The following is a 17,168-nucleotide window of genomic DNA, read 5'->3' as shown; positions in this document are numbered from 1 at the left end:
ATGCACCTAAATAATGCTCGCCCACACTGTTTACACAAGATGTCAAACCACCTCCGAAAACCCACGCAGCATCACTGTGCAAGTGAATGTCTATCATCTGTATCAATTGTAGTAGAGAGGAACATTGGTGTTTGGAACACACTTTGCTCCACAGTTAATCTGGCCTTAATACATTTTTCGAAATAATGTTTTCTTTACAAAATAAAAAACAGCCACCCAAGCAAAAAAATGACAAACAAAATCCATATGCTGCATGTACACCAATGGTAAGATTAGAAATTGTAAAACTTGCTCATACTCATTAAAGGACCATTGGTTGCGAAGACTGTGCAATACAAAAAAGGACCTCATCACAGAAATATAGAACTGTCGTTGTTGGTCACAGCCTACCAGATTCTCAATCGTATCTGACCTGACAAGATGGAAGAGAAAATCTGTTTAGTTTCTGCTGACATAACTTTGGATTGAGAGGTCCATAATTACAATAAAAAGGCCACTTAACAAGAGAAAAGTTTCATGTAGCGGTTAAAGGCATTGTGCAACATTTACAAATCTCCCCGAACTAGAAAAACCACCGGACGGGTTTAACCCCTTTCCCGATGTCCACTTGACATGATGCACATCAAGAGGAACCTACAGACAACTTCCTTTTCACAAATATATAAAAAGTGACGCCAATAGTAGCCCCCAGATTAGAAAGCAATAAAGTCAGTAATCGCTAAGCACAGATTGTAAACCAGAGCAGCTACTAGATAAAGAAGCTGTAACAACACTAGCTTTGCAAAGAAGTTGTACTGGCCGGCATTCCTCCACGACATAATGTACCTAGCGTGTTGCACAACACATGCTTATTTTTTTTTCAGCTTACTGAATGCGAAGGTGATTGCAGATGTCTTAATAACTGCTCGCAGTAAACAATCAGCATTTGATTTTGGTCCCCAGATCAGAGCCAGTTATGCTGACAAAAATGTTCTATGCTTTTACTGCAGCTGCACATGGTGTTGCAATTACACAGCTATAACCAGTAAAATGCCAACTCATAGAAGCAATGGCTCTGAGGTATGTATGGCACTTGAACACAGGTTTCTGAGGACCACCCAAGCAAATCCAGAGGAGTAGAAACTCACCTGCTGCTTTTAGGCTTAATTGACTCATAAAAGGCAGCCATACGCTTGCACTTGACTATTTTGCCGTGTCTTGAAAATTGACTGCAAAGCCACCATGCACAAAAAGTACACTTCAAAAGTGTTGCTCATAAGGTTTAATGAACCATGAAAGCATGGGGTGGAAGGGCACAGTCCACCTCCAGTTTTAGCTGGGCCAATCAGACACTGTCGGGACGTCCTCAGAAGTCCGTGTACACCTAGCGTTAATACTGTACACAACATTGGCATATGCTTGCTACTGAATTATTAGCAACAAGTCGAGTATGGACAGAGGGCAGGAATGTTCTTCAACATAATAATTACTAAGTGTTCATAAATACCTGTAAAATTCCACTTACTGGTGTGGAAAAAAGGATCATAGTTATATAGTATAATTGTCCTTTGAGAATGGAATGCTTGCTGGATTGGGAATGGGGGGGGTTTTCTGGTAAAATTAAATAAGAGGCCCTTGCAAGAAAAACCATTAGAAAGGTAAAAAAACAAAGTTGTGCTTGTGTGTTTTGTATGGCGGACAGAAGATGTTAACTTATTTTCCTTTCTGTTACATCAGGGCAGCGTGTCATAGCTAACAATGTTGGGAATATTAGGACTCTCTTGTCTTTGGTCAACAAAAGCAGTTCAAGTTGCAAAAGCCATCTTAATTTGTCCATTGAAAGGGTGAGAAGCATCGTAGCATTACTGTTCAATTTCCAGGTTATCGATTTTATTATCAGTAGACTTAAAGCTAATCACCTCCTCATAGGTAATTTCTGAAAGAAAAAAAAAAAAAAGAATATATTAAAACAATATTTCATATTAAAAAAACCATTTCACTAAAGCTCTGGCCCTGCCACAGCTCACTGTTGAGGAGGCCGGCCCTCCAGGGTCTTTCATGTTTGCAAAAACAAATTTCCTTGTTACAGATACTGTGCATGCAAATAGAAAATAACCGGGACTTGTCATAAAAAGAAACCTGCCATGTGAGAAATTTGTATGCAGCCATTCCGAACTTCCATCTTTACCAAAATGCTAGTTGTTTGTTGATCCAATGACTTAAAATGACTTTGAATCATTGATGTGGAACAAGTAAGCACTTTAGATGTTGTGAATTAACTTACATACTTGTTCTAGGTCCATGACTCAGAAAGTACCAAGCCAATGGATCATTATAACATTCAGAAAACGAACTTTTAAGATGAGGTCATCAAAGGAAACTCCATATTCCTGTTTTTAATAGGCTTCCCTAAAAGTGAGGAAATAAAATTGAAAGTATATTTTAATGAGGTAATCTAGTGCTATAGGGGAGTACCTTTGAAGACATGCCCGAAAGGTGGTGAGTATTATAGCCAGAGACATGCCCGACAGGTGGTGAGTATTGCAGCAAGAGACATGCCCGAAAGGTGGTGAGTATTATAGCCAGAGACATGCCCGACAGGTGGTGAGTATTGCAGCAAGAGACATGCCCGACAGAAAGTGAGTATTGCAGCAAGAGACATGCCCGACAAAGTGAGTATTGCAGCAAGAGACATGCCCGACAAAGTGATTATTGCAGCAAGAGACATGCCAGACAGGAGGTGAGTATTGCAGCAAGAGACATGCCCGACAAAGTGAGTATTGCAGCAAGAGACATGCCAGACAGGAAGTGAGTATTGTGGCCAGAGATATGCCCGGCAGGAGGCAAGCATGGCAGCAAGATCTACTTTTTTTTCTTTTTTGATGGTGCTGGTGGACTATTACTTTCTCTTGTGTTTGCAAGTAAAAGAAAGAAAATAAATTTAAAAAAAGCCCCCTGGAGCTTTTATCCATAATGCACAGCATATTAGCACATTATGGCAGACTTACCCGTCAAAGTGAAGCACCAGCCCCCCCCTTGCTGCCACTGTCATCTGTGTCCCAGTCTTCTTCCAGGTTTCGAGCCTTGAGTTGTGGCGCCCTGATGACGTAACTCCCGCACATGCGTATGGGAGTTACTTCATCTTGGCATGCCAAGCCAGCACACTGAGCTGCACATGCACAGCTCAGTGCACAGGGAAAAAGTAATGCTGAGCCGACAGGCAGGAGGTTTACGGCAGAAGAAACTTGCACAGTCTTGGTCACAGAAAGCCTACTGATCGACAATTTTTTTTGTTTTTTGTTACTTCACTTCCACTTTAATACACAAGTCTCTTTCCTGTCAAAAACCCACTACAGCTCTACCTTTCCATTCATCAATAGTGCGCTCCTTATTCTCTGTAGATTCATCATAAGGCTCAGCCTCGGGCTCATCTTCTGGATCATGATACTGTTCAAAGTAAGGGTGTGCAAGGGCTTCAGAGGCGGCGATCCTCTTGTCACTATCCAGAATGAGCATCCTCTTCAGCAGATCTATGGCTATTAAAATAAAAGAACACAATGTTCATAGCAACTTTTTTAAAATTAACAGCAGTATAAAATTTGCAGACATCCATGAAGCCACAATCAATACAGAAAAAAAAACCATGCATAATATTATTTTTTTTTATTTAGTGTGCACTGTCATGTTCCTGCTGACATAAAATAGTTGTGGTTTTAACTTTTTTGCTGAGCTTTATACTGCAGGATGGCTTATCTCGTATCTTTAAGGATCACACAATAATCTTCTTTAGCAAGCCATATCTATCCTATGACTACTGAACGAACTGGGATATCACATGTGTAATGGTGTGATCGGAAGGACCTCAATTCACCAAATCACAGTGACATAAAGTCAATTTCCACCTTTGCATTGTGTCTAGCCACTGCTTGTAAAAAAAAAAAATATATATATATTCCAAAGGGACTCCCGAATCAGAGCCCCAAAACATTTTCAGAAGACATAAGGTCTGACTTCTGAGTCAGTGATTTGCTATGTAGTAAAGTTCTCAGGATAGCAGTCCAAGGGTTTGCACTTTTAAAAACAAGAGAGCAATAGCAGTACACAGTATATTTCTGTTCTCAATGATTCTATTATGATCAGTGCTCATAGGGGAACATGTACAGTGAATCATCAGCTTATAGTAGCAGCTGGTGATTTCTAAAAACGCAGTTTTCCGCTTTAGGATAAATCCTTTGGTTAAGGATGGAACCTGTCCTGTGAAGACATAAACTGAACAGCTCTGCTAGTGTAATCAAGGTGTCTGTAAGGGAAGTAGGATCGTACTGACTTACCTAGAGGATTGGCACCACAAAACACCTCATTTAGATCCTGTTGTGGCATATATGGCAAAGATTCAATATACCGTCTAGCCTGGTTACAAAACAGATCAGTATTACTAATCACACACACACCTGACCATATACAGAAGCTAGAAAACAACAATACATTCCTAAGCAAATCATTTCCCACAACCTGCACATATTGTCCAGTACACCGTATATTACTTACATGTTCAGATGAAATTTTCATGAGAAACTCAGAATTAGGTGTTCCAACAACTTCCATTATCCTTTTCAGCTGGTCGATATCTGTGATTATTTAGGAAAAGGACTCTTCTGTAATCTTGCAGCAGAATAGTTTGTAAACAATGGCCCATGAAAAAGGACGATAAGATGCAATTTTGTAAACCAATTTATATATCTGCTGCCAGACTCATCCACCTTACCAACCGTTCAGTGTCTGCCGACCCTCTCTGGCAATCCCTTCACTGGCTCCCACTTGCCCAACAAATAAAATTCAAAATACTAACATACAAAGCCATCTACACCTCCGCCCCAACCTACATCACTGACCTCATCTCAAAATATCACCCAAACCGTCCTCTCAAGACCTCCTGCTCTATAGCTCTCTCATTACCTCCTCCCATGCTCGCCTCCAGGAATTCTCCAGAGTGTCCCCCATCCTCTGGAACTCCTTACCCCATTCTGTCCGCCTATCTACTACGCTGCTGTGACGCTCGTTTGCGAGTGCGAGCCCCCTCGGGGTGGCGAAGACCCACTGCGCAGGCGCAAAGAGGAATTCCCTCAACTCGGCCGGGAGCCCGGTTGCAACGTCGCTTGGCAACGGCGGACTGCGCAGGCGCAAAGCAGGACTCCGCCTCCGCAAGTACGAGCACTCGGCATAAAGCCGCGGCTCACTAATTGATCGGCGTCCCCTCTCTACTTCCATCCGGATCCCTCGCGGCTGGGCATCAGTGAACCGGTGTCCATCTCCATCCTCTGTCCTCACACAGAACAAAACCGCAAGTACTAGGGGAAAACCCTCACTATTGCTCTTCAGACTGCTGGGCTGATGCTCGGGGAAACCTTGCCTTCTGGAGCTTACTAAACCCTTCAGATGGATTACATGCTTTATTCAATTATGCAATAACTCTACCACTATCTGATTACCTGCTTGATACTTCTATGCTCAAATTGATTACCTGCTTGATACTTCTATGCAATAACGTAACCATCAATTGATTACCTGCTTGATACTTCTATGCTCAATTGATTACCTGCTTGATACTTCTATGCAATAACGTAACCATCAATTGATTACCTGCTTGATACTTCTATGCAATAACGTAACCATCAATTGATTACCTGCTTGATACGTCTATGCTCAATTGATTACCTGCTTGATACTTCTATGCAATAACGTACCCACCAATTGATTACCTGCTTAATAGATGCATGCTTTAGTTCACTAGTATTTGTGTGACATAGCGGTGGTGCGCATCGCAGCCATTGGAATTGGTTGTGTTGCCTTACTCACCGCCCACTCATATTAGGGGCATAACCCCGCTCGACTCAGGATACGGGGCATGATGTGAAGCAGCTCCCTACAAGCCTCAATAAATACAGGGCAATTGGACACCAAGCTGCAGAGGCTGAACCCCATTCCTATAGACAACGCTCTAAGCTCCGCAGTTGTGATTCAGAAACACGCCCGGTAGGAGGTAGAGTATTACAGCTGCCCACCTTTAGGCGATCCTTAAAAACCTATCTCATCTCAACAAAACTGCCTTTTACTTCCCCTAATAACTCAATCTAAGCAATTATTACCTTCTCTATCACTTGCCCCTCCTACTAGATTGTAAGCTCTCACGAGCAGGGCCCTCCCAACCCTACTGTTCTGAAACGGTATTGTACTGTAAATTGTATTGTAACTGTACTGTCTCCACTATTTTGTAAAGCGCTGAGCAAATTGTTGGCGCTATATAAATCCTGTATAATAATAATAATAATAATAAAATGCTGTGTATAAGTGAAGGATACAGTCATTCCCTGGAAAAAGAGCTTTGCCCTTCAAAAGCTCGGCCATAATGCATCCAACTGACCAAATGTCAACTGCAAAAAAAAGGTTAAAAAAGGCTTTACTTATCGTCTAAAAGGTACAACTTATTACAACATTATTTAAGTACAAAACAGAACAAATACTTCATGTGGCTTTGGTTTTTAGTTGTTTTATACAGCAAAATCCAGAAGGCCTGGCTACTAAAGACTTTCTTCTGAGTGCAGGTCTCTATAGACAGAACCTACCTTATGCCAGCCAAAGTGAATAGATCAAATGGTCGAATATGAGTCATGCCCATCCTCAAATTATTTCCAAAGTGCCACAACAACAAGTCTAGGTTTAATGTTTATGTTCAGTGTGTGAAAGTTCTTTTTGTAAGAAAAGGGGGATTCATTGAAAGTTTCTCACCATGCTGGAATTTTTCTCCAACTGACCCCCAGACTCAACAGTTAAATCCTGCATGCAAGTTGTGAATATTGTCGGGCTCAGGATGGTACTATTGTTCAGCCTAGCTCTGATCCAAAGCACAGATGCATAGCAATGGATTGTTGACTCACAGATGGCATTGAAAGAGACCATCTACATCAAACTGGAACAACCATATCTGAACTGGACTGAGACCTTCAACACCATCTGTCTTCCATATATATTACCATTTTTACATGTGACAATAATTCACATGTGAACCAAATGATTAACATATGTGCAGACTCCCGAACACCAAGGAATGGGATAATGTCAATAGAAAAGGGTGGCTCCACAACTTCACAGCTCCCATCCTGTTCTTGGATAATATCATCTGCCTTAGTATATTCCATGGTGATTAGATTAAGGTGCATTTGTTACCTGTGTGGATATATATGATGGAGTATGCCTCCTGACACATTAGAACTCAAGAAGTGGCTTGGATAGGCTATGATAAATCTTCAACGTTACAGAGCAAGTCCATTTGAATGTGACCAACTATTTGATGGCTATTAAATTGGGCCCGCCCAGGTTGCACACGTCACACGTTCTGTGGATAGGCAACGTGTTGAGTGCAGAAGGAATTCGCAGGGGAGAATGGGACACGTGAGTGGATGGTGTGGTTTGGAGGAAATGGCTGGATATTGTGTCAGTACTGGTAACAATAACAAGGTAGAGATGCATGGTTATCGGGCATCTCCTATCCAGTCTCTCAAGTGTGTTTCCCACCCTCTCTACCTCCTGGATGTTGGGGGGATGTATCCTGGCTATGTGGACTCATTCATCACCAAGGTCTGAAAAGATGGTTGCCGCCTGTCTTCCTGAGGAAGCTTTGGCGAAATGCATAGAAGCCTGGACCCACAGCACATTGATATATGGACAAATTATATGATGAAGGAATAGGTCTTAATTTACTTCCATGAGAAGATTGTGGTCTAAAAAGAGTTTGTTAAGCAGATTATATTTGTTATGGGCTGATGTGGTCCAAGGGGGCTAATGCCATGGCAAACAGATGAAATGGGAGCAGTGACTTGATGCATATTATGGTGTAAGTTTTCTATTTTATCTATTTTATTAGTATGTATATTTCAATAAATGTTTAAAAACATATATGATTTGTCTGTGTTCCGTTCATACCGTGTATGACACCCATTGCTTTGGTTTGTTGTTGTTACTATTAATAGCTATTCCATGACCTAGATAAATGAGAACCTTCACAGGCTGCAATTATGACATGTCTCGCTGACATTCAAAGTTTCTCAGAATATTTTGCACCAGTATTGTTTGCCTTTTGTAAAACAGAAATAGTACAAATTATTTCTTGAGCATCAACTAGTTACCTGTCTGGTTATAGTGCATCCAATTCAACATGATCTCTGGAGCTCTGTACCACCTAGTTGCTACATATCCAGTCATTTCGTCATCTGTCTGCCTTGCCAGTCCAAAATCTAAAATCTACACACAAAAAAAAATTCAACTGTAAGACAGTGATATTGTCATCCTTTCATCCTTGGCCAGAATCTTTTCCACTTTGGAAATGGAATGTTAAACGATGATGCTTACCCTTAATTCACAATCTTCGTTTACCGCTAAATTGCTGGGTTTTAAGTCCTATAGTACAAAATTAAGAATCAGTACAGAGAAAGGGTTCTAGTCATGCAACAGCGGTGTGGCACTAGGAAAAAAAAATACTGGCATGCATTTCATTCTACAAAACTTGTAAAGGGAATGTCCTGACGACAGTTTTGCTTCAATAAGCATTCTTCTTCACACACATGTATGCAGCTTAAACCGCTGCAGGAATATTTATTAGATGAGTGACCAGTGGTAGGGGCCACATGTAAAAAGTGTCCTGCTTTGTGTATGGCAACCAACGTCAGAATGTCACATTTGGAAATCTAATGGGTTGCCATGGGTAAAAAGAAACAACATTTCCACACATTGGATGAGATTGAGCTTGTTTATTAAGACATAGTTCTATGTAAAGCAGCAAAACAGCACAGCTTGTTTTCATTTTATGACCCAGGATTTATTCTGGTACCAAGCCTCAATAGGTCATCCCATGATGTGATTTTAGTTGGTGTTGTGTTTTTGTTTTGGGTAAAAAAAAAAAAAAAAAAAAAGAAGGATTTTTCCAAGTCATGAAATAAAGCAGCAGCAGCAGCTGTCTGGTATGAGTAAAACAACGCTTTCTATTGCACAAATAAGGTTTATTAAATAAAAAAAGCCTCGCTCTGTTTGTATAATCGGACATGTGAGCACCCAGCTGGCTTTAACAATACAACCATCCAGATTTTATTCTTTCATCTTCTATTGTTAGGAAAAATTACAGCATGCAAAACAAAAGTAAGGAAGGAGGAGATATGGGTGCAAAAATTGAAAAAAGGGACTCAGTCATGAAGGGGTTAAGGGCACTGCTCCCTGGAATGAAACTTTAACAGAACTTCTTTCCCACAGAAGGCACTTTTTAATATACTGGCGATATGAGGGAGTGTGTTGCGTTATTAATAAAGCAAGGATTTGGTAAACCAGTTTATGTACTGTATAAGCCATCACATTCTCAAACAATTCATCCCCGCACAGCTCCCTCCTCATGTATCACTGGACCCTACCTCTTAGATTGTAACCACTCACAGGCAGGGCCCTCCTTACCACCTGGTCTTGAATTGTATTGTAATGTCTTCCTTATATTGTAAAGCGCTGTGCAAACTGTTGGCGCTATATAAATCCTGTATTATTATAATAATAAGCCATTATCTTTGCACAACAAAGAACAGGTAAGCGGACCTGAGGGTGCCTCAGCTAGATTGTCTGGATGGGTAAGTAACTTACTTCCCTGCTCCTCCCTTCATCCCCATATTACTCACACCCCTACTAGGAAACAGGTGGAAAGTCTGGGCTGGAATTTTGGAGAGGCCCCATATGACCTTTTCTTGAAGCTACCATCCAATACCAAAAGGCATACAGTCTCCCTTATCTGTGAACTATACTAAAATGAGCCAAACCCTAAACATGCAGGATAACTGATTCTAGGCACATGACTGGCAGCTGTGACTAACAGAGACTGGGAAGAGAATATGGAAAGATATGAATACTTACTCTATGAATGATCCCCGCTGAATGGATATACTGTGGAAATCAAATGTGTATTAATTAAATCACTTAGCATTTAATAATAAAACAGAATCACACAGCATAGCCCCTACAATGTATTTCCTGGAGTTTATGTGTAACAAGGCAGGCCTCAATCTCTTTTCGGGAAAGGCAATGTCCCAGGATGGTTGTTGTTGGTGAATTCCTCATATTCACATCAAGTACATAAAGATGTCCTTCATAGAATTCTCCACAGGTATATGAAGATTGCACTCTGACCACTGATAACAAGGAACCAGCTTTCTTGCTTTAATAGAATTCTGCTAGAATGATGACTTACTGGACCTTAGACCGCTAGAGCGGAGGGTGAGTGAGGCTGCAGGGGCCAGGTCTAGCAGCCAGCCATGACTGTGGGTCGCGTGAGTTATTTTAGCTCCTTAGACAAAACCAGCACCTAACCCTTGCAGTTTAGGGGCAGCCCCACTGCAAGGGTTAAGATTCTATTTGCTCAGAGTTCTTCTTTAAAGACATACAGAACAATAAGGATTTCAGAATAAAGTCAAGCATAACAACATACTGAGTGAGAGAAAAACACTGTACAGTGCTCTCTCTCTGCTGCATGTGCTGTTCCTTGGCAGCGCTTTGTACTGGACACTTCCTTTTGAGCAGGAAAAAAGCAAGGTGAGGCTACAGATTAGCAGACTGTTCCACCGGGCACTGTCAGCCCTGCAGTCTGCCAGAGTTAAGTGTAGTCTGGGTGTGGATCAATGCTTACATCATTTAAGTTGATGGAGAGATAGCAGTGCAACCTTCCACAGAAGCAGCAATGGATGATCACTGGGCTTTCCCAACGCAGTTCTTATAGGCATGTAGCCTTTTCTTCAGTCAAGAGGCTCTTCAAAACAAATAGAAACTAAAATAAGTAGTGTCAATTACCTTGAGGCCCCGAAGCAGCTGATAGATCAGGAATTGGATGTGGTCATCTGTCAGCTTTTGGCACTTTACAATATTGTTCAGGTCTGCTCCCATTAGATTGGTTACTAGGTACCTTCAAATTGTAAGAAGTACAGATATGGTACATTACTATTAGTGCTGGAACACAATATATAACGTGTGTGTGTGTGGGCACAGAGGTGCAGATTGAAGGCAGTTTCTGTGCCACAAATACTAATCTACAATCAGAGGAAAGGAAGGCTTCTTTGTGATAATCTATGCGACATACTACAGATGGTCAATTCATGGGGTCTGTGAATTTGGTTCTTCCAAATAAACAATTTATCTGCAAGATACATACAGCCGGTGCATGACTTTACAAAACTTGGAGATACTTCTATGTATGAGAAGACATGACTGCCAATACTTCTATGTAGAATGTAAATACCATGGTGCAGGATGTTAAGTACGGTATTTTGTTTTAGTAATACCCATCAGTAATGAGTGCTGCCAGCAGTCATGTGCATAGAGCTTTGTAAATACACTGGTGAGAACCTCAGAATGAAGAATCATGGACTACTTACACTTCAGTAAAAGTGTCCACGGACAATGATGGTGTAAACACATCCAGTAGACCTATTACCTATAGGAAAAACAAAAATAGTTTCATTGTGGTATCACACAAGTGGGAAAACATTGCCACTGCCTTACTATAAATGTATCCTATACATAGTATGAATAGAACATTGTGATCCATGTAGACGGAATGCATCTCCATGGATACATACCATGTGCCAAAAATAGAAGTCTCTCTCATAGTTGCCAACTATACTCATAATCGATTATCAAATTTAAATTGATTGGTTGTTGCAGCCCTATATGACATGTTCCCCGAGAATCCCCCCTCCAGTTTCCAGTGAACCTTACCACTTCACAAGGCTATGGCCTGCCCCAATGGCTTTGTAGAACTACTAGTCACTGATCTGTCCTGCCTTCGTAGAACTATACATCCTAGTGCAATATACATGCATTCTGTCCTCTCTGTACAACTAAAGAGGGCACCTTTTCAAATCACACACAGCACAGCATAACCAACAGTCAACAGTTGGACTATATGACCAAACATTTGTGGACACCTGACCATCACACCCATATGAGCATGTTGGACATCTCATTCCAAAACCATGGCCCCCATTGTGGCTTAACAGTCTCCACACATCTAGGTAGGTTTTCCACAAGATTTTGAAAATTTGTCTGTGAACATTTGTGCCCCATTCACCAAAAGAGCATTTGTAAGGAACTATGGGGTGAGTGGTTTTCCCCATAGTTCTCTTAAGGGTCACGGGAGGACATATACTAGCGTCCTCCCGTGACCCAAAGCTCAGTATATCGCGAGCTACAGCTCGCGGTATACTGAGATCGCTGCAGCCGGGACGGATCCCGACATTACTGTCGAGATCCACCCAGCTGCGTGAGTGACAGCGGGTTCTGCCTACCTAGAGGAAGAGCCAGCTGTACCCGCCCCCTTCCTCCAGTCAGAACTGGAGGATCGGAGAGGGGAGGGGGGAATCCCTGCAGGGAGCCGTGACTGACAGTCACCTCGCTCTGCAGGAAATTGACCGATAAATGAGCGAGCGACGGTATGTGTTCGCTCACTTCCCGATCTATTGAGACGTGTGACAGTTTCATTGTCACAGGTCGGCTAGAACTATGAGGATGAGTGATTTTCACTCACCTCATAGTTCTCCTTTAAATAATCTCCGAATTCCTATCAATGCTAATTCCTTCTGGAGGGGGGCTACTTTTGTTCCCCATGGTCCCGGTGTGTGTTGTATAGTAGTCACCGCTCCAAGCTCTCTCCTGTGATGTACTACAATCTCAATACAAATTAGTAAACTGAACCTGAGATTGTAGTCTATCACAGCTTGGAGTGGTGGCTACATCACAACACACGCAGGGACCATGGGGAACAAAAGTTGCCACCGTCCAGAAGGAAGGACAGTGTCAGCACCAATTCAGAGATGATTTGAGGATCTGCAGATGAGTGATACACAAATAAGATACATTTATGTTAATGGGGTACTTGAATGCATTTTTAAGATTAATCTCCTGTTTAGTGTCACTTTAAATTTGTATAGAAATAAAGGAAACAGTACAAAATATGTATTTGTATGCAAACAGTAATTGCAAAATATGGTATACAAAAAGTCAGAGGCACAATAGAAAGACACCACATTAGCAGTGAACTCTCAAAAGCACAACACAGTACCTCAGAGGAAAGGCCACACATCCTTCTAAGCAACAATCAGGGCACCCAAGGGGGTAGCAAGAGGTGGATAAAAATGCCCAAACAAGTTAACAAAAAGGAAAGAGTGAGGGATGGGAACACCAGGGAAGGGAGTACATGGACAAGAAATGGTTTGCGATGGTCCAAGCAACGGTAAAGAAAGTGTCCTTAAAAATCTCCCACACATATCAGCTCCCCGACCTGCATCCATCAGTGACAACAAAACCATAAAATAGAACAAGAGTCATGAGCAGAGCGTTTGTTTGAATTCCGGTGAATCCCTGAAAGCTATTCAGCAAGACCAGGTTTCCAGAGCCTTGTCAGACCTTTTTTAATCTCATTAAGCTGTTCAATAGGATTAAGATCAGGGCTCTTCACGGAGCATTCCAATTCCTCCACACCAAACTCGCCAAAGCAGGATTGTATAGACCTGGCTTTGTACACAGGAGCCCTGTCATGCTGGAACAAAGAAAAAACTAAAAACTGTTGCTGCAAGATTGGAAAGCACACAAGTGTCTAAAATGTCTTTGTATGCTGCATCATTAACAGTAAGAATAGATACCACCTCTGAAGGATAGTGAGGCGGAAAAAAGAGGTTATACTTCAACCAGTCTCAATAATTAGCCTATTGGCTTACTTTATTAGTATATAGAAAAAGATTATTTAGTATAAAAGAGTACAAACACAGCACCATTGTGACAGCAACTCACTAATAAAATTGGCAACGTTGTCAAACATATCACTCACTAAAAAAACACATAGGACCAACACTGTATCATTAACAGTACCCTTTACTGGAAACACCTAAACTCAACAATTTGGAGGCCACCCAAGTCACATCCATGTCTGGCAGTGGACATCCCTGTTGCCATTTGCACTCTGTGAAGACCAACTCCAGCTTCATCATTTTAACCATGTATGTTCCTCTCCTCTCCGCATTGTGGCATTGGAATCTCTGTGTGGTGGCATGACACCTGGTGCCAGTAAGCTACTTCCTCTTTGCATAGACAGTCAAGGCCACAAGTCCTGTAGTCCTCTTGACAGCAGGATGTGCCATCATAACACTGTGCTTTAACAGTGAGTGTTTCTGGCAGTGTTGACTAGCCAGCCTTTAATGCCAATTGGTTTCTAGCACAAGTACCTGACCCTAGAAGGATGCATGGGAAGCTGGGAGTTGAAGGTTTTAGCGGCCCACACACACTCCACATATGCCATACCGGATCAGAAACTCGGAGGACAGCAATGATACCATGATTTGAACTTTGTAATAAATTATAAGTAAAAAGACAATACAAAAAACACAAATTAGTTTAGGGAGATGAGTGATTTTTATATCCTGGAGTTAAACTTTAAAGAATAATCCTAAAAATACATTAAAGCAGGGCCTTAAGCCAGGCCTTAAGAGTTACTCACCACCAGTTGGATTGAGCCCAGCAGGAGCAGCTGCTCCCACGAGTCAGGTACGCGGTCTTTGACCCCCAAGCCTGACTGAATTTCCACTCGCCAAATGCGAGCAGGCGAGTGGAAATTTTGAGCCCTGCATTAAAGAATAGATCCCCCCATGCTGCTTTAAGGACTTACTTTAAATGATCCCTCTTGATTCGATCATCTTCTTTCCAGTAGTTTTCAGCAATCCCTCCAGCACTGGTGCCGGTCTCTGATCCAGCGCTGACTGCTGTGTCTTCCTGTCCCACGGAGTCTGTACATGTGCACGCTACTGGGCTTCTTGCATTGACTTACCCTGTGTCTCTCCTCTTACCCCGGCCGAATATCTCTGCTGCGCATGCGCCCGCCCCATGACCCTTTGCGGCTGCTCGAGAATTTTTTAGATCATCGCAAGCGGCGGAGACACAGGTAAGTAATAACCTTTTTTAAAAATGTTTTTGCATTTATCTACTGCTTGCTAGCAGTAGATATATGCAAAATAAGTAAGGTTTAATTATTCTTTAAACTAAGAAAGATCTGCAGGACAAACTGTAGCATTAGCTGACTGGTCTTTCGGCTGTCATGAAGCTGTCACTTCAGCTAGGGGAAGGCTGCACCAAATACCAAGTAAAGCAGGTGGAACACTGAATAGTCACAAGTTAATAAATGAAATGTTTATAATCACCAAAACCTAATGTTCAAAAGATCTAAAAAACCTGTCTGTGGACACCCATAGCCATTAGATGATCCTGCTAGATCAGGAAGCAAAATTCATTTCTAAGAAGTGCCTAGAGACTACTGAGCAAAATGTTGAAACCATGTCCGATTGCTACGGCTTTCCTCCTTATAAGCCACTGCTACATTCTACAGCCTAAACAAACAAGTCTCACAATGTGCTTTATGAGGGAGTTCCTGAGGAAGATTTAATTGCAGCATAGCAAGACTATTTCGACACAAACCTCCAGCCCAAAAACAGCGCATCTTCTCTTTCTCCAGAGGCTGCTCCAAGCCTCCACTAGATGGAGATAAAGGTCAGATGACAGGTGACTGCTCATTTAACCCATGAAAAAGTTGGTCGTTTTTTTTTTTCTTCCACTAAGATTCCTCTAGTGGGGGGTCACAAGCAATGTAAAACACATTGCTTCCAGACTGGTGGTCACTGTATATAAAACTCCTCTTTATAAGCTAAACGGGTACCCCTGTGCAATTTACATTACTTTTTTTACTTATTAAGCTGTAAGGACAAGTAATAATAAAAGAATAGGTGTGCTTATTTAAAGGGGAAGGAAATCCTCATTACTCTTTTGCCCCCAATCACTTGCTGCTTCTTGACTATTCCCCCATCAGTTATCACATAAGCATTAATCAAGCAATAACTGATATAAAGAAACAAAGCCCTGTTCTTCTACCAAGCTGGCTGCCCTATAGACAAAAATGGAGCATGTTATATCAGTAGTGGGGTGGGGAGGGGGGGGGATCAGCTGCACAATGACTTTAGGCAGTACTGGCGACTGGCCCTTTGGCCCCGCTTGACTTTTTTGGCACAGCGTCCAGGGTTTAGGTCCTCCTTAAGGTCTCCATAAAAGTAAAGCCACAAAGCCTTAAAATGTATCTACACCCAACTTTTCTGTATGTGTTGCTGTTAGAGAGATTTCCCCTCACTTCCTGTCTTTGTTTTATCTGGATTCATTATTGAAAAAAAGGTTGAACGTTTAACATTACTTTAATCATTTTGCAACTATAGGTCATGGATGCTTAGATGCTCATTTACCTGTGAATTTGAAAAAAATCTTTATGGCTAGTTTACCTATCTAGGCTTTTATTTGACACAATTTTTAAATACATAGTATTTGAGGTTGAATAAAGACATTAGTCCATCAAGTCCAACCTATTAGGATCTCATTCTAGGAGTACCTGTACCCCTGTAAACATCTCAGATTTCTTACAGGCTGACAAATGGACAAAAAGTGAAAACGTTTTAACTTATTTAAAATAGGTTTTCAAACTGTTCTAATAATTATCTGCTGTCACGATTAGTGCCAGTTGTGTTCAAACAAAGCCGTGTGATGACCATGTCATATAGTTGACATTAGTGACGCGACGCTCGGCGAGGTCAGTAAGAAGAAACCTGACCAGCATACTCACTTTCCTCAGTGCTCGAGACGCTGACTCGAGTATAAGCCGAGGGGGGCATTTTTCAGCACAAAAAATGGACTGAAAAACTCGGCTTATACTCGAGTATAAACGGTAATCACAAGATTAAGAACTGATAATTGGTTTCTGATCACTAGTCTGTCAGTACAATGTATGGGAATGGAATGAGCAGTGCGCTCACTGATCATTCCAAAATGGACAGAGCAGCGTGCGATGGAACATTGGTATAGAGACTGCAGATGTAAAGTCACTAAACCTAGTCTCCCTAATCTAAAACCCTCGAGCCTAAAAGTGGCCTCTCCTTCCTAATATCTTGTAATCCAAACCCACCTACGCTAAAGGCTCAACTCTGATGCTTTCTAAATTTACCTTTCTCACCCTTAAGCCCCAGTCATTTAAAAGGTCATAGCCTTTTTAAACGCATCCAGCAATAAACCATCAAAACCAAAAGCCC

The 17,168-nt window shown here is 41.7% G+C and overlaps 1 protein-coding gene across 2 annotated transcripts in view; it reads right to left on the bottom strand.

Annotated features, from left to right (window-relative positions):
• Positions 1–1,639: 1,639 nt before the first annotated feature.
• Positions 1,640–17,168, bottom strand: part of MAPK11 (mitogen-activated protein kinase 11) — a 32,483-nt gene continuing 16,954 nt past the window's right edge. Inside the window, exons 3-12 of one of the 2 annotated variants that reach the window (XM_018576740.1) lie at positions 11,433–11,491; positions 10,852–10,963; positions 9,922–9,951; positions 8,386–8,433; positions 8,163–8,277; positions 6,339–6,410; positions 4,528–4,607; positions 4,311–4,389; positions 3,342–3,515; positions 1,640–1,915 (exon numbers count right to left, since the gene is read on the bottom strand). In XM_018576740.1, the coding sequence (XP_018432242.1) occupies positions 1,842–1,915; positions 3,342–3,515; positions 4,311–4,389; positions 4,528–4,607; positions 6,339–6,410; positions 8,163–8,277; positions 8,386–8,433; positions 9,922–9,951; positions 10,852–10,963; positions 11,433–11,491 (843 nt within the window). In that variant the 3' untranslated portion in view covers positions 1,640–1,841. The remainder of the gene's footprint in view (positions 1,916–3,341; positions 3,516–4,310; positions 4,390–4,527; positions 4,608–6,338; positions 6,411–8,162; positions 8,278–8,385; positions 8,434–9,921; positions 9,952–10,851; positions 10,964–11,432; positions 11,492–17,168) is intronic. The other variant, XM_018576741.1, reaches the window with a different exon arrangement.

Source organism: Nanorana parkeri, unplaced genomic scaffold (assembly GCF_000935625.1).
Source record: "Nanorana parkeri isolate BGI_ZX_2015 unplaced genomic scaffold, ASM93562v1 scaffold75, whole genome shotgun sequence".
In the NCBI taxonomy this organism is placed as follows: Eukaryota; Metazoa; Chordata; class Amphibia; order Anura; family Dicroglossidae; genus Nanorana; species Nanorana parkeri.
This window is presented reverse-complemented; position numbering and strand designations above follow the sequence as displayed.